The 23,957-nt window shown below is 41.7% G+C and overlaps 1 protein-coding gene across 1 annotated transcript; it reads right to left on the bottom strand.

The window, feature by feature from the left end:
- Positions 1-648: 648 nt before the first annotated feature.
- Positions 649-11,782, bottom strand: CCK (cholecystokinin). Its single transcript, XM_042472619.1, has 3 exons — positions 11,351-11,782; positions 8,953-9,201; positions 649-1,476 (listed from the first exon to the last, which is right to left on the bottom strand). Exons 2-3 carry the CDS (start codon positions 9,197-9,199, stop codon positions 1,346-1,348), a joined length of 378 nt encoding a protein of 125 aa, XP_042328553.1. The 5' UTR covers positions 9,200-9,201; positions 11,351-11,782; the 3' UTR covers positions 649-1,345.
- Positions 11,783-23,957: the final 12,175 nt, after the last annotated feature.

Here is a 23,957-nt window from a genome sequence, read left to right on the forward strand (position 1 = left end):
TGGCACCTCTCTTTGCTCTGCAGGAGCACCACAGCAACCAAACTGTGTGGCGCTGCTGCGGAGCAAAAAAAGAGCGCCTGAAAGCGACTCCTTTTTGCGGCATTGCTACGACACTGCAAAGCTCCAGAGACATTGCAATGATGCCGCAGCTGCGCCGCCCCATCTGGAAGTGGCACAGCTGCAACGTTGTTATACACCCCTTCTGGTGGGCACGCTGCAGCTGTGGCGCCCTCATCACATGCAAAGGTTGCAGGGTGCATGGGCGCTCTGCCCACCAGGCAACCCTTGCACGTGATGAGGGCGCCTCAAAGGCCCATCTATTCCAGACCTTAGCCACAGAAACCCATTGGGTGACATTGGTCAACTCACATTCTCTCAGTCTCAGAAGAAGGCAAAGGCAAACTTCCTCTGGACAAATCTTGCTAAGACAGCTCCATGATAGATTCACTTTAGGATTTCCATGATTTGGAAACGACTTGAAGGCACACAGCAAAAGGGCTTAATAATAAAAAATATTTTGTCATTTTTGATCCCACCCTTTTCCCCACCCAAGCCTGGAATGCATTTTTTGCTCTAGTATTTGTAGGGGTCAGTGATGGGGAGAAGTTCATCTTGCCCTGCAAAACAAATGCATTAAGTCACCACAAGGCAAGGAATGTTCTGTTTATTCCAGGATTCATAATTTGAGCAGAATTTTCACATTTATTTCACAAAAGAAAAAAAATCTACTATGCACCAGTGATTTCTCTGACTTAAATATTAAAAATGGTAGCCATAAAAATGCTTTTCATAGGAAACTTCTTCTACCATGTTGATATTTTTACAGACTGGGTTGGATTCAAACTTACTCATACTCAACAGTAAAACCCTTGTAATCAATGGGACTTAGGTTAGTCCTGACTAACTTAAATACAATGGGTTTAAAGTAAGTACTCCTAAGTCTGGATTCAATCCATTGTTTAAAATGGTGCAGAATGATAGAAACACAGATAGAACACACTCTTTTGGAAGTTGTACAGATTAGTAAATAGCATATGGTAGAATTGAAAGCATTTTCCTTTGGCGGTAGATTGTGACTCAGCAACATTTGTGGTGACAAGACAACTGCGGGATGAGCAAAATACTTTTAATATGTCTACAATGAAGTGTAAGAAATTATAGGAGAAACCTTTTTTCTTGAAAATTCTGCATATGTTTATATAATATATATTGCATTGTATAGTTTTACAGACAAATTTACATCAAGTACATGTTTTAAAACACTGATTTGAAAAGGATGACAAATTTTTTTCTGTACAGAAATGAGACTTGATTTTAATTTATTTTAAGCATAGTTTAACATTCTTTAAGAAGCGTACTCATATTCTTCAGCACTGCGGCGTCCAAAATCCATCCAGCCCATGTAGTCTCTGTCTCTTATCCTGTGTGTAGGGTCAAAATTCTGTAGTCCCATCACAGAGACCTTTCCAGTTGAACCTTTAAAAAAAAAGAAAGAAATTGATACAGAACTAAATAAATGAATGCATAAGACAATGATAGCAACAGTTATGTGACACCTTAAATCAGAGGATCTACTTTATTAGATGAGAAGAGCTCAATCTATCAGCAGATCACTGAGCATGGAGACCTCTGGGGGCCACATGCAACTCATGGAACACCTTTTTCAACACTCTTGGTCTCCAACACTCCAAAAGAAATACATCTTGCTTCAAGAAAATCAAACATTTCCTAGGCTCACCAGTTGTTTTGTGAGAACTACAGTATACAAAAAACACTGTGAACGTTTTAAAATGTGGAAGGCTAAAAATGCATGCAATTTTAAAAAATACATAAACACTTTAGTCAATGGGTAAAGGTTAAGGACATTAGTTCAAGTTCATAAATAAATGTGTGAGAATTTCTATGCAGACAAAATGGGTCTTGAATCCTGCTATGAATCAAGCAGGGAAAGAAAATAAAAGTGGAAATGAGAGAAATGCAATGAAATAGAAACTGAGTGATTTTGTCATGGACAATAAACTGAGATTTCTCTGGTTGGTTTGCAGAAACCAGAAAGAGTTTCTGACTCCTAACAGCAACAACTAAAAAGTATTCCTTCACCCCTTTCAAAAACAGCACTTAAAATGGAGAACAAGGATTTCTGAGTGAAGGACCTGTGAACTGAATTCAGCTAGTGTTTTGCTGTTCTGTAGTATAACCACATCACTAAGCCACTTTGTACTATTCTGTACCTGGCTGGCTCTGGGTGCAGGATGGCATAATTCTAACTTTCTTTAAAACAACAACAACAACAACCCATCAACAACTAGATCTCACATAATAGTGATCTATTCATAGCACCATTCAGTTATCACTCAAAGTCAACAAGATCCCTGACCAGCTGATGTTTTCCATATAAACCTTACATAATGAGACATTACCTTGTTGTGACAAACAATCCTGGTCAAGACAGAAGGAACTCTCAGACCTATAATGAACACCAATTCTACTGCTTTGGTGGTTTACCACTGTATTCCGACTGACTATTGTGACACTAGAAAGGACAGTGCCATACCAGTATTGCAGAAATATTTCTGGACTGCACTCAAGTATAGCAATTTAGAAAGCTAAAGGCCAGCCTCTGTTTTGCCATTTACTGTGTTGCTTTGGGCAAATCACTGTCTTTCAGGCTGACCCAATGCACAGGATTGCTGTGAAAATATGAAATGTCATCGTATGATAGCTTGCTATTCCACACTTCTTGAAGTAAGGGAAGAATATATATATGTGATAAATATATAAAAGGTAGAATAATCAATTGGCCAAATATTGATTTGTTTGTATGTATACATCCCACCTTTCTTTCAAATGGGACTCAAATCAACTTACAATATGAGTTTAAAATGTAACAGCTAAAAATATATTCATATAAAAAGCACTAAACTGCCAATTTAATTAAAACACTGCTTTTAAGACATTAACTTTTAAGCACAATATTTTATTTTGATTCTTTTTCTTATACGAGTGACCTTCCTACATACAGAGAAATGAACTGGAATTTAATCATCATATGAAAAGAGAATGACATTAAATGTCATTTAAAATGGCAGAAGGGGATATCCCATAAAATCATTGAAGCTAAAATATGGTCACTTTTTTAGTATCAATATTAACTAATTTAAACACATTTTGGCTGTAATTCAAAATGTATTAACTAAGGATTAAGCCATTAAATACAACTGGATTTACTTATGCATGAACATGCTTAGGATCATGCTTTTAGATTATACAGGGCCACTGATATTTCTCATTTTTTTTAGAAATTTACACATACAGTACTGTCATTTTTGTGACTATACTGTTTTTGTTTGCCTTCAAGTCATTTCTGACCTATGTCGACTCTAAGGCTTTCTTGGCAAGTTTGTCCAGAGGGGGTTTGCTATTGCCATCCTCTGAGGCTGAGAGTGTGTGACACAACCAGGGTCATCCAGTGAGTTTTCATGGCTGAGCCAGGATTCAAATCCTGGCTTACAGAGTCATAGTTGTCTTTCTGTAACCAAAGAACAGAAAAACGATGGTCCAACTGCAAACTTCTTTGGGCTGTCCAGTTGAAGAGTGTAGCATCAAGGCAAATCTTAGCCCCCAAATTTTAGAAATAGCACATCTAACATTTCCTCAGATATATTTTTCTACTCTCAACGTCCACAATTTTTTGCTCCTTCACTGTTGGCATTACAAGATCCATGAAGCATTCTCATGCTTGCTGAATAGTACTGTGATGGACATGACATCTCCCCTGCCTTTGCCAGAAATCATGAGCTTTTCAAAGCCTCCTGGTACATCCACTTGTAAGTGGATACATGGTTACATGAGTCTCTATACTGAAATAATGAGTTTCCTCTCTGTGTGCATTGGTTGTTATTGTTGTCGTCAAGAACCCAGAAGGGCAGAAGCAGCAGCACCTAGTTACTCCACATAAGCCTTTGACTTGTAAGCTATTGACTTTCTCTGTTAACACTTACCTCTTGGGCATACTTTTATCCCCTTACCACAGTGGTTCTCAAATAGTGGTGTGGGATCTCTGGTGTGTGTGTGTGTGTGTGTGTGTGTGTGTGTGTGTGTGTGAAAGTTGCTCAAGGGAGACTTGGAGGCCTTGTTCCCTCCTTCTCCTCCTCTTCCCAAACCTTTATGTGTAAAATTTACATGTGCATTGTGTTAAATATTGAATTTACTTAAATAAAACTGTTCCAATTTGAATGATGGTATTTCCTTGTGCAATGTTAAAATATGAATATATATGTGTGAATAAATGTGTGAATGAAAATATGCACACTAAATAAACAAAATATTTTTATTCATATACTGCATCGGGTGGGTGGGTGTGATGTCTGCATGCAGATGTAAAGGAAGGGTGGGTAAGGGTAAAAAGTTTGAATACCACTATGTTAGCACAAAAGCTTCCATGAACTATCTTACAGAAACCAGTTATTCTGTTCCCTTTCTGGAAGAACTATCAATATTCTACATATTTCTGAAATTAGGAATATAATTGATGTAGATTTTTGGACTACAGCCCATACAAGCACACAGTCAGCATGGCCAGTGTCCATACTAGTGGCAGGATTCTGGAAACTGTAATCCAAAAAGTAATTTTCCAAGCTCAGCATGTACAGCACTGCGCTCTTAATAAAGAACCACAGTGGAAGAGTAAATATTTCACCCATTTTTAACCTTTAGCATTTTGCTGTCACACAAGCCCCAAAATGAAAAGGCTTTTAATTCAGCTCCAGAAAAGAACTCTAGACTCTAACCTGACTTATAGTTGCATTGTAGTCAATAAATACAAATGGAGCTATTAAGAAAATGTTCACCCTAAAGGCACAAAGATGGAGATGATCTTGGAGTATAAAATGATTGCCCAGTTAGAGTGCCCTTCTAAAACCAATTAGAGCACATCTCCTATATTTTTCACCTATTTCAGTTTTCACCGTTTCGACTTTGTAGTTGTCAAAGTGAGTGAATAAAAAAGGCTTGTGGGAATTCAATGTGTGATTGAAGTAAACTGAGCTGATTTCTGGTGGGGGGGAAATTATTTTGAATTGAGGCTGTAAATGCTAATTTTAAAATGCCAGCTGTTGTGGTCATTTGAAGGCACACTGCAACCAATGTCATCAAACTGTCTTACAGGAAATCAAACAGGGCTTCCATTAGCCTTGGTGAGGCAGTCACCTCAGCTGGCATGTCACTGGGAGTAACAAATCCACTGTTTCTTCCCATGGACTGATAAAGCCCCTGTGCTATCAAGAAGTAAACAACTGTGCCATTAAACTCCATTAAAACAACTGCTGAGCTTTACAGCAGTTGTGAGCTAACCTCTGGTAGTACAAGGACTATGGTGTCACCAGCCTCTGCTTGCTCCATCTTTTGGGAACAGGTACCACACACATATTATCCAACTTATTGGGGGTGAAAAATCTTCTCCTCTTCCTATTTGTGTGTGTGTGGGGGGGGGGGGCACAACATCATAACCTCTTGGGCCAATGGGGGGCACAGTTAGCGACAATGGATCTACTACTACTTACGTAGTCCTCTGCCAACTTCTCAAGGGGAGTGTCTTTTCCACATCCTTATCTAGTGTGTGTGTTGGGGTGGTTGCCATGGCATGGGGCAATGTGGGAAAGGGATGGGATTTTGCTTCACCCCTCAAGCAGCAGGAGAACATGAACTACTTCTGACATTGGATCACTAACAAATGTATGCCAACCCATCTACTTTAACTAGAAGAGGCTCTTGGAGAACCCATGTTATTCACGTTACACAAATACTTAAACACTGACTTGCTTCATTTTGCACATGCAGTGGAGGGTGTTTAGAAGATGCTGGGTGGAGGAGACATAAAATTACCTAGGAATGTCTTTCAGCCTGAGGGACAGATTCACCTTCAGAGACATTCTTGTGACCTGTATTTCTATTGGTGGCAAGGGGAAATGAAGGGGACCAAAAACACTAGGCTTGTTGCTCTTGTTGTTGGTTTGTAAACTTACAGCTCTTACTGCAAGTAACAAAGCTGTGGGAGAAGCATGTCAGTTCTTTAGGATGGGAACAGGACCCAAACCAAAACTGGGAAACCACCAAATGCTGATGTCATGAAAAAAGGATGTAGCCCTCTGGAGAACCTCAGAGGGACAAATTCACCCCATTTCCCAGCAGTCCAGATTTGGCCTCAGGACCTGAAGTTTTCAACATCTGATCGATTCTCTGAAACTGACTTCTGATACACAGTACTCAACATCTACAGTGTCAGACATTTTACTACAAGTATCCAGTTAAGTCCTCAAGTACAGTTTCCCTTATATCTCCCCACTGAACCTCTTTAACTGGACACAATTAATGGACACAAAGACCAAATTTGTACAAAGGATATTTTGAACCACTCTGCTTTACTCTCCACCCCCATCCCCACTTGTAACGCTAATTCAACAATGTTGTAGTGGTAAAACAAATGTCCCCATTGCAACATTTCCCTGCAATCAAAGATAGTCCCAAACTGCAGGCAGCTGCCTTGGACAATATCAACAAAGTAATTCTAGTAGTTTTCATTGTCACCAAAACAGGTACTGTATTTTGTAAAGCCAATGGGTCCTGGTTGTTCGGTTCATAGCAAAAATACTGCCAAGTGTTTTGGGTTGCAACAGAGATAGCTCACAATACCCTTGTTGAGAGAAAACTTGTATCTACTTATGCCCCGTTACTGTGCAACTTGCTGCTACATGTAGAGAAAAGAGAAGTCTGAGGATAGTAGCAGGTGACATAATTGTTCCTGCTAATCAAAAAGGAAGTAATAGTGACACTGTATTCTGCTTTGGTCAGGCCCCACCTGGAATATTGTGTCCAGTTCTGGGCACCACAATTCCAAAAGGATGTTGAGAAATGGGAGCATGTCCAAAGGAGGGCGACTAAAATGGTGAAGGGTCTGGAAACCAAGCCCTATGAGGAATGGCTTAGAGAGCTGGGGATGTTTAGCCTGGAGAAGAGAAGGTTAAGAGGTGATATGATAGCCCTGTTTAATACTTGAAGGGATGTCATATTGAGGAGGGAGCAAGCTTGTTTTCTGATGCTCCAGAGACCAGAACATGGAACAATGGGTGCAAGCTCCAGGAAAAGAGATTCCACCTCAACATTAGGAGGAACTTCCTGACAGTAAGGGCTATTCGACAGTGGAACATACTCCTTGGAGTGTGGTGGAGTCTCCTTCTTTGGAGGTCTTTAAACAGAGGCTGGGTGGCCATCTGTTGGGGATGCTTTGATTGAGATTTCCTGCATGGCAGGGGGTTGGACTGGATGGCCCTTGTGGTCTCTTCTAACTCTATGATTCTATGAAAAGCTTGTAGAGCTCTTCTATGCGAGCCCTGCTCCACTATAGTATTGTTGGTGAATCACAAAAGCAACTGCCTTTGCTAACTGTGAAGTTATGAATCACACTCTTGAATCTATTGCAGAAGAGAAGTATGTAATGGTACACTCAGTCTAGCTATAGGAGCCTAATTTAATGCTTATTTCTCTTCTACAGTGAGTTCAACAGCTCTTCAGTCTATAATCCCATATCCAGCTACCCAGTACTAAGCCCTATTGAACTGCTTGGGACTTAAATTGGATTGCACTGTAAACCTCCTTTCCACCTCTGGAGCACTTCCCAAGTGCATCATTTAGCAGTCGCTAGGGCTTTAGACTCCATTAAAACAACACCAAAATGCACAAATAAGCTGTGTGCATCTGATCTAACAAGAACCTAATGTGAGTAGCTAAATTGTATTGCAGGGAGGACATCAGTAAAAGAAAGTGGGTCCCTTAACATCCCACTAAATGGCAAGAAAGAATTGGTCCCAGTTCTAGGTGTACTTAGATATTTGTGCAGTTTGTAAATATACTTAATTCATATGCTATGATATTCCTGAAAGTATTTTTTTTTTGACAGCAGGTCATCATCAGTGGCAGTTGGTGGCTCCCATGTCACCAAAACAGTGGATCCACTCTGGGGGGGGTTGTCTGAAATTTAAAGGGTGCTGAAATTACGATAGCCCATTTTACATTCAGAACAAACCCAACAGTGGATCTATCACCTCAGTGATGAAGAAGATACCAGCTGTCACTTGTCCTTTCGATTTTGGTCATGACTCAGAATGTACAGTATATGATTCTGGTCCTCTGTATTTAAAAACCTAAATAGAATCAACAAAGATTCCTTAATAGACTTCATATGAAGTAGCTCTGGTGAAGCATGAGTTAAATGCCTTCTCTTCTTAACACTTTCCTTGGGTGGTAAATATGTGTGAAGAGAACCAGTGTGGCATACTGGTTTCAGCACTAGACTTCAAGTATGAAGACCAGGATTCGAATCCTTACTCAACTATGGAAACCTGTTGTGTGACCTTGGGCAAGTCACACTCTCTAGGCGTTAGAGGAATGGAAGAGGAAGGCAAAGGCAAACCCTCTCTGAACCAATATTGCCAAGAAACCCTCATGATAGGTTCACCTCAAGATTTCCATAAGATGGAAATGATGTGACGGTACAAACCACAATGAATATATGTGAAGGTGGGGTGGAAGAGGACAGAGGGGAAATTAATGAAACATCCCTCCTTTTCTACAATTAAAGTAACATCGTTGCCTCCACTTTATGACCACAATAGGCTTAATTTTTGCAGTTTTCTATCTCCCCCCAAAATACTTAGCAATCCTAAGTATCATGTAGCTTTATGAAGAGTTCTGGGGAAGCTCACACACTATTTTTGCATTTATGGCCAATCTTAATAAAAGTATTACCTAACTGTGGATCTAGATGGCTAAATCTGTGAGTTTTCAAAACCAGACTAAATGTTGCTACCCTTCCTCCAGTTTGATTTATTCATAAGTCAAATTCTAACTGAAATTAGATTTTTCTAATTTGAATATAACGTGATTCAAAATATATACCTCTTCGGGTTTGCTGGAGGTATTTAGCCAACAGAGCTCCAAGGTTGGCTTTTTGGTCCATGCTGCCATCTACCCGCTGGATAGATTTCCCTGTGGCTGGGTTACGAACGTGCCGGTGGTTGTCCAGCAAGCTCTGCTCAAGGTCGGCAGCCACAGGATTGCCATTGTGGGAACCAGATGTCTGCTGCCCTGAGGAGTTCATGGACAGCACAGCCAGGAGGAGAAAGAGGCAGATCCCACTATTCATAGCTGGAGAGGAAAGAGGAGAAAACATGATGAAAGTCCTGCAAGGATAGATGGATAGAGACAGGTCTGAATTTACAAATGGAAAGACTGTACTTACTAAATGGAGATTGAAACCTTATTGCTTTTGCCATTCCCAGGCTGCCTAGGGATTCTTGCGGTGAAACCTAATCCATCAAATAACCAAATAAAACCCACCGGGAACTTGCAAGCTCTTCCTCTTCATTACATCTCATGGCAACAACAGGCTGACAACATGATTTAAAGATCAAGGCTTTCCTTCATGCGTTCTCTTTCCCTGGTCAAATTTTGTAACATCTTGCCTAATGAAGTGATATGAAGATCTTGAAAGGTTGCACATGTCTTTTTTCCCTTTTCTTTTTGGCTCAATAAAGATATTGCTACAACACAGATCCTAAAAGGCTGCTGTTTACAAACAAGTATATATTCTGGGTGTTCATTTATATGAGAAAGAACGACAATGAGGTCTATACATCAAGGCTTAAGAAGTCACAGATCAATGACTGGGACTGATGATAGCTTCAACACAGAAAAGCAATCCATGGCAATCCTGTATATTGGGAAAATTAAATCCCTCTGTGACATATCATATTGCTCAACTGAAGCTATCCATTGAATTCTCCTTTGCATGAATTTTAGACACAACACCCTTTAAAAAGTATGCCATGTTCTATTTTGAAGAAATTATCCCCCCACCCCACCCCCTGTATTTTTGTGGTTGTTATGTATCATTGTGCAACTTTTCTATTTCCTAGAAAGATCAACAGTGCTGACTTGAATTTGAGTTATTTTTTGTGTGGAACAAAATATTTTGCAATACTCCAAGATCACTTCATAGTGTTAATTTCTCTGGAGTATAAATGCAAATTAGAATCAAATTAAAATGACTTGATTTTCTTGAGAGAAAAATGGTACTTATATCCACACACTTGGATGTGTATAAGGGAAAGTGATGTAAAGGTGCAGAGCTGATGAAAATAAGGTTTGTAACCTTAGTGGATGGGTTCATATGTCTGAAAAATAGATAGATAGATAGATAGATAGATAGATAGATAGATAGATAGACAGACAGATAATTTGTCCTTTGTGATGATGCTTTATGCCAGAGAGAAAAACAGTGTATCTTGAAGAGTGTGTATGTGTCTGAGAATTTTTTTTTATGTAGTACTGATCGTATGATCTGACCTATTTATTAAATAAACATACTTTATATATATTTCAGTATCACATTTCACACACATTTAAGAAATCAGAAGAAGAGCCATTCAAAGCTAAGGGAGCGCAAGTGCCACAGATTTTAACAGGAGAGTTTGTCATGAGCTCTATCCAGCAAGACTTTCAGTTTGGCTCAGATCATGCCAAAGTAAGCAACACATGCTAAAACAATAAACTTCCTGAGTATTAAACACATTACATACAGTACATGACTTATCTGTTTGAAACTCTGCAGCTAGGATGGTTATAAGAGGAATAAAAAATACTGTCAAAATCTTATCCTGCTTCTAGTATCTCTACACCAATCAACAAATTAGAAGTATGCAATTAAAAAAGGCATTACAGACTACAATTGTCAGTAGATATTAAAATCACAACTAACTATATCCTGTCTTAGCCCACTCTCACCCATAAACCATTAAAACCTCATTTACCTGAGAGGAATAGTAAGTCCCATGTCATTGAACTCAAGATTGCTTACTTTTGAGTATTCATATATAGGACTGCATTGCGCATGGAAGTTTGAATGAAATATAATAACAATTCCTCCCAATTAAGATTGGGTATCTCAGCCCATACTCCTGTTCTTTATGCAAAAGTGGCTGTATCTTTGCTGAGACAAATTCACACAGCAAAAGTTCTGGGTAAAAAGAACAAGCTGAAAATCCATTCTTGCCAAACAAGAACTCTGATAACAAACATCATCCACATTAGCTAAAGTAAGAAAGGCAGCAAGCACAGTTCAAATAACAAACACTCCTAGAGCTGCTTCCCACATTTCTGCAGACTGCCTCTGATTATATTCTTGCAGTTTCTAAGAGTAACTCGATGTAGTTCAACAGAAATTCTCACTGTGAAAAAGAAGTAAACCACTAATGCCCTAATCTGACAGGTTCTTTATAGTATCCTCCCAGCCTACCTTTGAAATGAGGTGCAGATTCCTGCTGTACACTGGAGAGAAGAGGCAGCCTGGAGGTGGTGGTTGAGCCCTTCAGTTCTGCCCCTTAAATAGTCTGATTCCACAATGGGAAGAGTGTCGTTTGTTTGCACAGATCTGACGCAACTGTGGGAGCACCACACGCTCCACTGCATGGATGGAGCAAAGTCACTTATATGGGGAGGGGGGATGCAAGGGAGGGGAGAGAAAAGGTTCCAAAAGGAAACACTGGTGTTTAATCCTATCTGCAGCAGGGCTGGTGCTTCTCTGACACTTCCTTCTGTCCCAGAGTGTTCCAGAGACTTGAGCATTAACACTTGTGCTGAGAGGTGAAGGAAAAATATCACACTTCTTGGGCACAGAAGCTAAAGTGTTAGCAGCAAAGCTTGGAAAATGTCATCTTCTGGGACTAGAGCTTCTATAGGACTCCCCAGCCAACATTGATTCTGGGAGTTGTAATCTAAAAAAGTAACTTTTCCAAGCTCTGGAAAGTGATGCTAAGCAACTTTTTGTTGACCCATAGTCAAGGTAACTAGGACGCCCTTTAAGGCTGCCATCCCAGGCACACTGACCATAAATCCCACTGAATTCTGAGCAACAGCCACTGACTGGACTGGGACACAACTACTGAACAAAGCAATCTTATGTCTCCATCCAGAATGCTCTGCACGTTTATTACACACACAATCTTGACATTGTTCACTAGGGCGCAGGCTTCAGCAGATTCCCTTGTGTTATCTCAATATTAACATCTTGAAACCAAAGCCACCATTTCAGGGGCGGAGGTACATTGTGCCATGTCTTGCTCCCTTGAATCTTGCATCACATTTGGTGTAACTGTTCTCAGCTTATCTTAAAAACATAATTAACTACTTGTATATACCACATACTAAAACCCAATATGGCTTGACTTCCCAAATGGACGTCATGATAGCTATTTCTTAAATTTTCTGAGGGGGCAGGTTTTCTTTTGAGAAGATGATGCAGGCATGCACAACATGCAATGTCTGTTCCATCAAACTAAACATTACTCCTTGTGGTTGGCCTGCCTTCTGCTGTGACCCTTCTGCCCCATTTCTGCCATTTCAGATAGGCTACATGGCCTTATTGGGCTTACTGGCCACTGCCCACCAGCTAGTTAATGTGGAGACATCTATGAGTTGGATCCGGAACAAGTTAACCATGACTTAATTTTATTCCCAGTGGCTTCATGTGGAACTAGTCTGAACACACAGCAAGGGATAAATATATTTTGACGGCACTTGCCCAGTTTTATAATTTTTAGTGAAGAAATACAGAAGTCAGGCAGCGTAATCGTCTTCCCTTATGACAGCCTAAAAATAAATGGATCAGGATATCATACATGGAAGCAAAGTCCAATAAAATGAAACAGAATGCTAACCACTAAAGATAATATGATGTCCTGTTTATTTGTTAAATTAAAATTGAAGAGAATGTGCTATTTGTTTTGTTTGCTGGGTTTTTTATGGGTTTTAATTGCCTTTAAATCCATTGCTAGGTTCATTCTATTAATTTTTGCATGACATGAATTTTAAAGTTGCATCCCTTTTAACCTTTTAAGTTGTCTTGTGTCCCACACTGGGGAAAAGGCAGGATCTACATAAATATAATATTTATTATAATTACTTATTATTTCAAAATGTATAGTGGTAATTTTCTGACTAATTTCAGCAAACAGCTGCCTACTGGCTTTTGTAGTAGTTGTTGCGTGCCTCCAGTTCATTCCAGACCTATGAGGACCCTATCACGGGGTTCTCTCAGCAAGATTTGTTCAGAGGGGTTTTTGCCTTTGCTGTCCTCTCAGATTGAGAGAACGTGATTTACCTAAGGTTACTCAGTGGGTGCTTTCTCCTCTTGAAAAGAGCAAAAACTGTTTCTAGATCAGAGAAATATGAGAGCCAGGAGGTAATGCAAAGCATCTCAAAAAAATTTTTTCCCATCCCACCTCCAAGGCATAGGAAACAGTGAGTTGGAATGAACAGAGACCATGTCAAGATATTGACTGGGAGGCTTCCAGGAGAGGCAAGTTTTCCTCTCCCACCTTGCTCTGTTTGATTATTTTCTTGGTTGGGGTATCAAGCCAATAGCAATAGCAATATCAAGTACAGTGGTACCCCGGGTTACGAAATTAATTCGTTCCGCGGCGCCCTTCGTAACCCGGAATCTTTCGCAACCTGAAAAAGCCATAGGCGCTAGCGCTGGAAGCCGCGATTTCGTGCGAAAAAGCGCCGAAAAGCACCAAAAAATTTTTTCGTAAGCCGAAAAAAAAAACGTAACCCGAAACAGTTTTTTCCTATGGAATTTTTTCGTATCCCGGAAATTTCGTAACGCGGTGCTTTCGTATCCCGGGGTACCACTGTACTTTTATATATTGCTTATCAGTAAACTATCACTCCCCAAGTAGTTGACAATGTGCAAGCCAATTGCCCCCAATAAGCTGGGTATTCATTTTAGCAACCTACGAAAGGATGGAAGGCTGAGTGGACCTTGGAGCCCTCTCTAGGATCAAACTTACAATGTTGTGGCTGCAGGGCAAGCATTTCACCACTGTACCACCAAACTTAGACAGGCCAGACCAGGGTGGGAATTGTGTGGCTCTCCAGATGTTTATAGAGTTTATCACATGGGGGGAAATAGCAGTTTAAACAACGATTAAATCTGGCAATCGACATTAAAATGTGCTTAAAATGATATTAACGCCAGTGCCATTATCCTGTGAAGAACCAGGGAAGGACCAGGGAATCAGCCACGGAAGAGTGGGTCATGAAACTTATGGAACTATCAATAATGGATAGAATCACTAATCAACTAAACAATAAGAACTCAAACGACTATGAGGAAGAATGGAAAGAAGTAACCAAACTTTAGGAGAATCCAGTTTGAAATTAAGTAATGATAGATTAGAAATATCATCTCAGCAGGAAGTGGAAACCAAATCTAATATAAGGAGAGAATATATATATATATATATATGATAACAACAAAATGCAATCCTATATTGAAATCAAAGCAAGACATACAACTGAACATTAAGATTAGCCACTTAGTATGAATGATGTTAGGAAGTATGGAATATAGAATGAAATAATTTTAGTATGAAAGGAAATATGAATTGAACAAGAAGAATGATATGCAGAAGGAAAATCAAATATCTGTAGTAAAACAATGCTCAATGATATTTTGATTACAACAGATTGTAAGTATGATTACTGTATAATGGATGTATTGATATATGTAGAATAAAATTAATTTTTTAAAAAAAGAACCAAGGAATAACCAGGCAAGACACAGCAGAAAATTCTGTGAATGGGTTAATGTTGTTTCTTGCCTGGTTATTGACGGGATAATGGCACTTTAATCACAATTCGTCTCAACGTCGTCTGAAAACTGTGCAGTTGTATGTTAATCACGGGTTATTCATGGGATAATAGTGCTTTGCATGCGATGTCATGTGAAAACCATTTGCACAATTGCAGGTTAATCACTGATTAATCATCTTTTATACTTCCAACCCCCCCCATGTGATAAACTCCATAGTGTATGATAGTAACTCTCAGCATTCATCATCACTGGTAATGCTGGCTAGGACTGCTGGGAGGTGCAGTCCAAAAACACCTGAGGTGTCATACAATTCCCATGTATGGACTAGGCCCACTGACATGAGCCTAAGTCCCATTGACATCAGTGGGCCTGCTCTAAGCTTGCCTAAACGTGGATCTAATGTCACGATGAGAAACCTCCACCCTTGTTCACCCTACCATTTGCCATGTCTCCAGCTTTGTGTGGCTTCACTACCATGGTTAGTATTTTTAAAAAATTGTGATTACACACACACACACACAACACAACACACACACACCAGTCACCCCCTCATTTTCATGGACTTGAGATTTGTGGTTTGATATTAAGGAGGGGCGACGTGCACATCATGAGCACACGCAGTAGGGTTCCCATATCCGCCTGGGGGCGGGACTTTCCCGATTTGGGGCGGGTCCGCACGGTCCCGCCCCGTTTTGGCCCCGCCCCCGGACTCCCCCCCCCCCAGCGAGTCCTGCAGGCTGGCTGGGGCTTGGAGGACGTCTGCCTTCCAAGCCCCAGCCATCCCTGGGGGCTCCTCCGCGATCGCGGGTCCTCCAGGCTTGGCTGGGGCTGGAGGACGTCTGCCTTCCAACCCCAGCCATCCCCTGGGGGCTCCTCCGCGATCGCGGAGTCCTCCAGGCTTGGCTGGGGCTTGGAGCGTCTGCTTCCAAGCCCCAGCCCATCCCCTGGGGGCTCCTCCCGTATCGCGGATCTCCAGGCTTGGCTGGGGCTTGGAGGACCGTCTGCCTTCCAAGCCCCAGCCATCCCCTGGGGCCTCCGCAGCGATCGCGGAGTCCTCCAGGCCTTGGCTGGGGCTTGGAGAAGTTCTGCCTTCCAAGCCCCAGCATCCCCTGGGGGCTTCCTCCGCGATCGCGGAGTCCTCCAGGGCTTGGCTGGGGCTTGGAGGACGTCTGCCTTCCAAGCCCCAGCCATCCCCTGGGGCTCCTCCGCGATCGCGGAGTCCTCCAGGCTTGGTGGGGCTTGGAGGACGGCTGCCTTCCAAGCCCCAGCCATCCCCTGGGGGTCCTCCACGATCGCGGAGTCCTCCAGGCTTGGCTGGGGCTTGAGGACGTCTGTCTTCCAAGCCCCAGCCATGGCCTGGGGGCTCCTCCGCGATCGCGGAGTCCTCCAGCTTGGCTGGGGCTTGGAGGACGTCTGTCTTCCAAGCCCCAGCCATGGCCTGGGGCTCCTCCGCGATCGCGGAGTCCTCCAGGCTTGGCGGGCTTGGAGGACGGCTGAAGCCAAGCCACAACCTCTGCCTGGCTGCCTCTGTCTCTGGGGGGGGAATCCCGGGGGTGGGGGCAAAACGGCGACGGAGGCCCAGGCAGGGTTTGGGGCTTGGCTTCAGCAAGGCCCCATCCCTTGCCTGGCTTCCTCCGTTGGCTACAGAGGCAGCAGGCAGAGGAAAGAGCCTTTCCTCTTTCTCCTCCTCCTCTTCTCTGCCTCTTTTCTTCCTCCCCTTCTTCCTCCCCTCTTCTCTTTTTTCCTCCTCCCTCCCCTTTTCTCATCTGTTCCTGCTCTTCTCCTCCCCGTCTCTCTTCCTCTCTCCGCTCTCTTCCTCCCTCTTCCTCTTCCTCCTTCCTCCTTTGTCCTCCTCATCTTCATCTTCTCCTCCTCCTCTTCTTCTCCACTCTTCTTCTCTCCTCCTCTTCCTCCCCTTCTTCCTCCCTTTCTCCTCTTCCTCTTCCTCCCTTTCCTCCTCTTCTTCATCTTCTTCTTCTCTCCCTTCTTCTCCATCTCTTCTTCTCCCTCCCCTTCTTCCTCCGCCCTTCTTCCTCTTCCTTCTTCCCCTTTTCCTCCTCTTCTTCATCTTCTTCCTCCTCCTTTTCTTCTCCATCTCTTCTCCTCCTCCCCTCTTCCTTCCCTTTTCCTGCCCTTCTTCCTCTTCCTTTTCCTCCTTTTCCTCCTCTTCTTCATCTCTTTCTCCTCCTCTTCTTCTCCATCTCTCTTCTCCTCCTCCTCTTCCTCCCCTTCTTCCTCCTCTTCTTCTTCTCCTCTTCCTCCTCCTCTGCCTTCCCTCTTCCTCCTCTTCAATGCCCAAATGGCTGTTGGAATGTGGGGAGGGGGGGTGGCCAGAAAGGGAAGTACATTTTCTGCCATCTGTCTAGGAACAATGCCAAAATGTCCTCCATTTTGATCATGCCTAAGAAACATGCATTTATATTAACATTTTTTAAAAATCATCAATTTTTGTGTTTGCCTCCATTTTTAAAAAAGTGTCCTCCATTTGAAAATTTTGCCACTTTTGTGTCCTACATTTGTCCCAGTTTGGAGGGTCCAGAATTATGGCAACCCTACACGCAGGAGCATTCAAGCTATGGGGTTAAACAGAGTGAATTTCAAATTCATGGGGTGTATGTGTCTGGAACAGATCCTCTGCGAATTCGGAGGAAGGATTGTGTGTGCGTGTGTGTGCGGTATTGTGTAGAGATGCATTGTTTTGATTTTACTGAGATTTTGGGAGACAGGGGGGCAATCAACAATGAAATAAATACAGTCAGCCCTCTATCCACGGATTTTTTTTTTTAAATCCATGCATGCAAGCATCCACGCCTTGAAAATACTTGAATCCCTGGATTTTGCCCTTTTATTTATATAAGGGATTCATGTGACTACAACCATTGTGTTTAATGGAACTTGAGCATCCATGGATTTTGGGATCCTGGAACCAGGGCTGCGTCCACACTGGAAAAACCCGGTTTGGCACCTCTTTAACTCTTTCTGGGGCTCAAGGCTATGGAGTTGGAGTTTTTTGTGGGGTCCCACAACAAACTCCAACTCATCCCATAGCCTTGAGCCCCAGAAAGAGTTAAAGAGGTGCCAAACCGGGTTATTTCTCCAGTGTGGACGCAGCCTGAGGGAAACTTCTGGCCAGGAGGAGGGAGGTGGGGTTTGCCAAGAGGGAGCCCGCGTGGGCGGCTGGTCCATCTGCTCAGAGGCGCCCATTGATCCATCCTTATGGCGCCATCCTTCTTCCTCCCTTCCTTTCCCTTGTGCCAGTCATTGATCTGTCTCTGTGTCCCTGGCTGGAAAGGAGCTCTTCTACTCTCTCTCTCCCTCCTTTCTCTGAGGAGCGGGGGGGGTGGGTCCGAAGTTTCCCGCCCAAAATTTGAGGAGAAGCAGGGGCTCTCTCTTCCCCCCCCCCGCCTTTCAAGCCCCTCTCTTCGCTTTTAAGGCTCTGTCTGCACTGCAAAGTAATCCACTTCATCCCACTTTGACTGTCCAGGCTCCCTCTTGTGAATTGGGGGGTTGCGTTTGTTGGAGGGACCTCAGAGCTCTCTGACAGTAAGGCTAAGCTTTCCCCCACAGTCCACAAGCCGGCCATGGAGTGGGGTTGACTATAGTTCTGGAGAGTGGTTGCATCCACACTGAAGAACTAACCCGGTTTGGCACCGTTAAATGTGTCTTGGCTCAAGGCTATGGAATTCTGGGAGCTGGAGTTTGTTGTGGGGCCCAGAGCGGAGCTCTGCTCCGCTCTGGGCCCACACAAAAAACTCCAGCTCCCAGAATTCCATAGCCTTGAGTCAGACAAGTTGAAGTGGTGCCAAACCAGGTTATTTCTCCAGTGTGGATGCAGCACTTAGAAAAGTAATCTAAACTAACAAAGTCATGATATATGATGATATTACTAATGTTACAGGATAGATATATGGAAATGAAAAAGCTGGACATGTAAGCAATATGGAATGACACATGACAAAGTAATAAATAAATAAGTATTATAATTCTGGGATTGGCAGTTTGACTTGGCGATCAGGGTTCAAATCCCTCCTGAGGTATGAAACCCACTGGATGACCTTGGGCAAGTCACACTCTCTCAGCCTCAGGATGGCAACGACGAAACCCCTTGAAGAAACATGCCAAGAAAACTCCATGATTAGAGTCACCCTGAGTTGGCAACAACTTGAAGGCACACAACAATGATATGTGGCATGCCAAGATAGGGATGCCAAACTCAAGGAATTACAACATGCATTCCTCAAACTACAGTACCCACCACATGAAGTGAAAAAACAAATAAACAAGGCAAGATGTGTTCCCAGAACTGATCTATTACATAACAATAGTTTCCTGACACACTACACACACTTCAACACTATCTGACCCCATCCGCATGAGGGTGCCCTACATTCATCTATTCCTCTCATCACAGGCTAGTCCCATTGCAAAACTGGATCTGCCACTTCATCTCCATGCACAAAGGCCAGTTTCCCGTGACCATTGTTAAAACTGGACCTGCAACTACATTTCCATACACAAAGGATTTGTCATTTGGATAGACACCCTCACATACCAATGGCATATATATGTCTGTAGCTGGCTTCCACTCCACCAAATGCATCTGAGGAAGTAGACCGAAGTCTACGAAAACCCATGCTACCAATTTCTTTCTTTCAGTTAGTCTCAAAGGTGCTACAAGATCCCTCTACGTACTTATTACTTATAGTAATCCATTAGTGACCTTATAGGAGAACAAAAGAAAAATTACAAATAAAAAAAATTGTGTGAATAAAAAACACAATCTCTCATAAGGAGGGGGTGCTTAGCAAACAACTTTCCATGGCTGCATACACATTGCAGAAATAATCTAGTTTGACACTGCTTTAACCGGCCTGCCTCAATGGTATGGAATTCTGGGAATTGTAGTTTGTGGTGGCCCCAGAGCGGAGCGGAGCCAGATTATTTCTGCAATGTGGATGCAGCTTATGTTGCAAAACTTATGGCACTATATAAATAAAAATTAACCTAACCACTATAGCTCTAAGAACATGGATCAAGAGAAAGACAAAGAGATACAGGAATAATGAGAGAAGGGGGGGGGGGGTGGATAGATAGATAATGATGATGATGATAGATAGATAGATAGATAGATAGATAGATAGATAGATAGACAGACAAACAGACAGACAAATGATGGTAAATTTCTTGTTGGGACAACATCAACTGACGTGGTCATTGGCCAGGAGAAAACACTGAACAAGAGTGAAAACTGTTGTTGTTTCTAGATGCTTACTTCCCATCATGAAAGGAGGTACTGTATTCCTTCTTCAGGCTTTACATTTATCTCTGGTCCCAGCCAGAGGTTAATTTTGAAGATTCCTTTCCTCCTGTAGTGTCTGGCCTCTATGTATCTCCCCCATCAGAACCATGGACAGTACAAGGAGAACACTTCAGTTTGTTTATAGTGTACATTGTGATTTCCCGCTTCCAAAATGTGAGATTCTTTGATTTCATATTCACTTGTTCTTAATGAGGCCAACCAACCATCAAATCTTAGAACTAGCGAGACTGATGAAATACTAAATGAAAAGCAATTAGTGACTCAGGGAGCTGAATGAAAATGTTATAGAAGACCACTTCCACAACTGGCTGTCTCCAGATAATTGGACTGCAACCCTCATCATTCATATTCAACATGGAGAAAGACTATGTCTGTGGATACGAGGTTGAGTAAAGCTGGTGTAGACTACAGCCTTCTATAGTCTACACCTAAAGTGGATGCATTTATCCATCCAATTTGTATTATTTTCCTTTAACGGGACAGTAGGCTCATAGATGGAGGCTTCCCCTGGACCTGGTTTCCACTGTTCTTTAATTTTGTATTTGAACATCCCACCCATGAGCAAGATAGAAAATCAGTTACTTAGAGGCAGATGGATAATCTCTAAATGTTTTGCTAGTATAACTGTGACTCCTCTGTAGCACCAAACACATACTTTATTTGATGTTCTTTTGATAACAACTGTGTCTTTATAGAATACCGTGTATAAGATATCATAAAAAGAGACATCCCACAAATAACAGCCGGGTGGAAGAAGAGCAGAGGCATCTCGGGGGAATGTTCAGCCCAGCTGCATTTTTAATAGAAAGTATATAGTAGCAACTACACACTGTTATTGGATAAAGAGCCTATTAAAAATAATGAGGTCCCAGGGGAAAGGCTGAATTTCTCCAAGGAAGAGAAACAAGCAACAAAAAAATTGTTTTAAACACCACTTTAATATTTAAAGTATGTACTTGCCTGTATAAAACTCCATAATAAATAGATCAAGCTTCCCTATGATATCAAGGCAACATTATTTGTCATCAGTGAAAATATATTTTACATTTTCAGGTAATACAAATGATCTTCAACAAAATGTTGCAGTGTATCTCTGGGCTATATGTGTGGATCACCCTGTGGCTGGGGGGTGATGGAAAACAGAATAGTTAACCTTAGAGACAGGAGTCCATGCTCTTAGCAGACTGATGCATAACTTTTAATTTGATGTTGTTTTCACTTTTGAACATTTAGCAGTCCAAGAATTCAACCACGAGTCTTTTGAATGCAAGTGAGCGTGTGAGTCGGCTGGAGAAGAGGAGCGAAGGGCCAATTTAAGAATAATTTAAGAATTTAAGAATCTGAGACACATTTCTTTAAAAACTGGTATCCAAACTAGTGGCAGTCCCTTCCTTTTTTTGGGCTTTAGTGTGCTTCTTTTCTTCCTCTGTCTCCTCTTTTCTTCTCTCAGAATAACCCTGTAGCCTGCAATAATGTTTGAACAACGAACTGTGCTATAGTGATTGTATACTCATCTCCCAGCCCAGCCTGCCGTGCAAGTGATAAGAACAATGGCTCTCATTCAGTTACCATAAAATAAAATAAAAGACACTATGTTCAGCTCCTCATAAATTCTTGAGTGGGGTGCGTGAACAACAAAGATCATAACAAGTAATAACATTTAGAGGTTTTTGTACTCGTTGGATAAAAACATAACACAGGGCCCAAACAGATCGGGCAAAATAAAGCTGTTTTGGGTCACTTTAGAGGTATGCTGTTTAAATGGCACACACATCTTAAGAGGCCAGAAGCTGCACCAAAGCTGCGCTCTAGTCCTTAGGACTGGAACATGGCTTTGGCATGGCTTCTGGCCTCTTAGGACTCATGCATCATTTAAAGAGCATACCTCCAAAGTGACCCGAAGCAGCTTTATTTTGGCCTGTCTGTTCAGGCCCATATTAAAGACAGATCTATTCCAGCACTCTATTCCTGCAGTGGCCTTAAGGAGGACATGGGGCCATGCCTTTTCCTTGTGTGTTCCTCAGTTTCTGATATTGGTTTTTAGTGGCTTTCTGATATTTATAAGTGTTTTTGATCTTGTGAGCAGCTTATAACCTTAATACCAGTGGCCTTGTTACTAGCCTGATCCTCTGTGAACATGCGTAATCTTGGAAATCATCACATGTTGTGGCAAGTTTCATAGTCTAATTAACTATATGCTTTGTCTTATGGATGTGTCCTGAAACATTTAAAAAACAAAACAAAAAACAAAACAGTATTATTTCCACAGGGCTGCCTCAAAATGAATACAACTCATTCATCTTTTTGACTTAAGATCACTATTTTTAATTTTTAAATTTGTTTTTCTCTTATTTTCCCTATTTCCCCCTGGCTAATGTAGCTTGAAATGCATCTAGCTGATAGTGATTTTTCAGAAAATGGATGAGAGCTTACATCAGGAAATGTACTGTATATACTAACTATAAATTGACCTGATGAATAAATCAAAGGCAGGTTTGGGGGCCAAAATTATGGATTTTGCTATGACCTGTAGGTAAGTCGAAGATAAAACTTAGGAGCATGACACAAAGGATGTAAAAGACAAAGCAAAGGAAAACAATGCCAAAGAACTTTCAAAATTCCAGGAGGCATAACTGTTTGTGCTCACCCTAAATACTACTGCCACCATTTTTCTCCCTAAGCAATAAAAAAGGTCGGAAGGAGTGCCATGATGGAGAGAATAGAGAGGGTTGGTGCTTTTTAGGGTCTTCCAGGATGGACTAAAGTTTTCATCTTTTGCCACTCAGAGAAGGGAAGTGTTCCTTCCTTCCTTCCTTCCTTCCTTCCTTCCTTCCTTCCTTTTTTTTTTTTTATGGAAATGATAATCATAAAAGTGAGTTATTAGTTTCATTTACCACAATGTAATTCACTAACAGGATGCTAGCATATTTTTAACATGTTACAGAAATAAAAATCTTCATTTGATTACTACTTTGCCATGCTTTCAAACCACTCGCCACTATGTATGCCAACATAACTTGTGATCATGACCAAGCTTGCTTAGTTAGTTATTTCATTGATATCTAAGTTATTTAAATAGAAATTCTGAGCCCTCTGATAACTGATTAGTAAGATCCCAACTTGAGAGAAGCCAATAGCAAAACTGCAGATTTCAGAGGTGGTAAAATTCACAGTCTGTAAATGTGATTTTTCTCATCACAATCAAAGAAAACCATGAAGTGCCAACTTCATTACCTTTTCTGTGATAATACAGGTTCCAGAACAGTTTGCAGTGGAGCAGAGTATGAGATGCTGAGCCCAGAGTGCTTCCTCAAATAGTGAGAATTATTTAATCATAGGTAATAATAAATACAAGTTATTCCACTGTGATACATCTTGCACTTCCCATACTTTGCTTTAGCCACATGATTCCACAACTCATCTTCTTTTGTGGCGGTTGTGTGCCTTCTTACCATACAGATAAACGCCCTACCACCTTGGCACTTTTAAAGGGTGTGTTGCAATTTAGTTTTGGCAAAATTCATTAAGAGATTTTTTTTTTTTAGATTTGCAGAAGAAATTGTTTTCCAGAATGGAACTGTGGCACCTAAAGGGTAGTAAAATTTGCCTTAGGTGTGGGAAGGGCTACATTGTTTGCAAGGAGGGTTTAAGAGACTGCGTCCTCCACCCACCAACCTACAAAACCCAAATTATACTAAAGGGCTGAGGCTTCATTTCAGAGTCGCCTTGTAGGGTACTGATCAAGATTTCTTTGTTGTGCATTTTGTCTCTCACTTTCAATGAACTGGCTGAAAAGAGAAAATAGAAAAATTACTTGGTGTACTATTCTGTTTCATCGAATGCCAGGGATGCGAAGTAAGAAATGGTGAAATGATGAGGGGACAATGCAAGAAAAAGTACAGCATGTAGACTTGTGAAGCAAAGCAT

The sequence above is a fragment of the Sceloporus undulatus genome, chromosome 6, assembly GCF_019175285.1.
Source record: "Sceloporus undulatus isolate JIND9_A2432 ecotype Alabama chromosome 6, SceUnd_v1.1, whole genome shotgun sequence".
Classification (NCBI taxonomy): domain Eukaryota; kingdom Metazoa; phylum Chordata; class Lepidosauria; order Squamata; family Phrynosomatidae; genus Sceloporus; species Sceloporus undulatus.

Excerpts from the sequence above, each read along its gene's own strand:
- CCK (XM_042472619.1), bottom strand. The coding sequence starts at position 9,199 with ATGAATAGTGGGATCTGCCTCTTTCTCCTCCTGGCTGTGCTGTCCATG. Across the intron at positions 1,477-8,952 it reads CCTCCAGCAAACCCGAAGAG|GTTCAACTGGAAAGGTCTCT; the intron begins GTATATATTTTG and ends TTTTTTTTAAAG.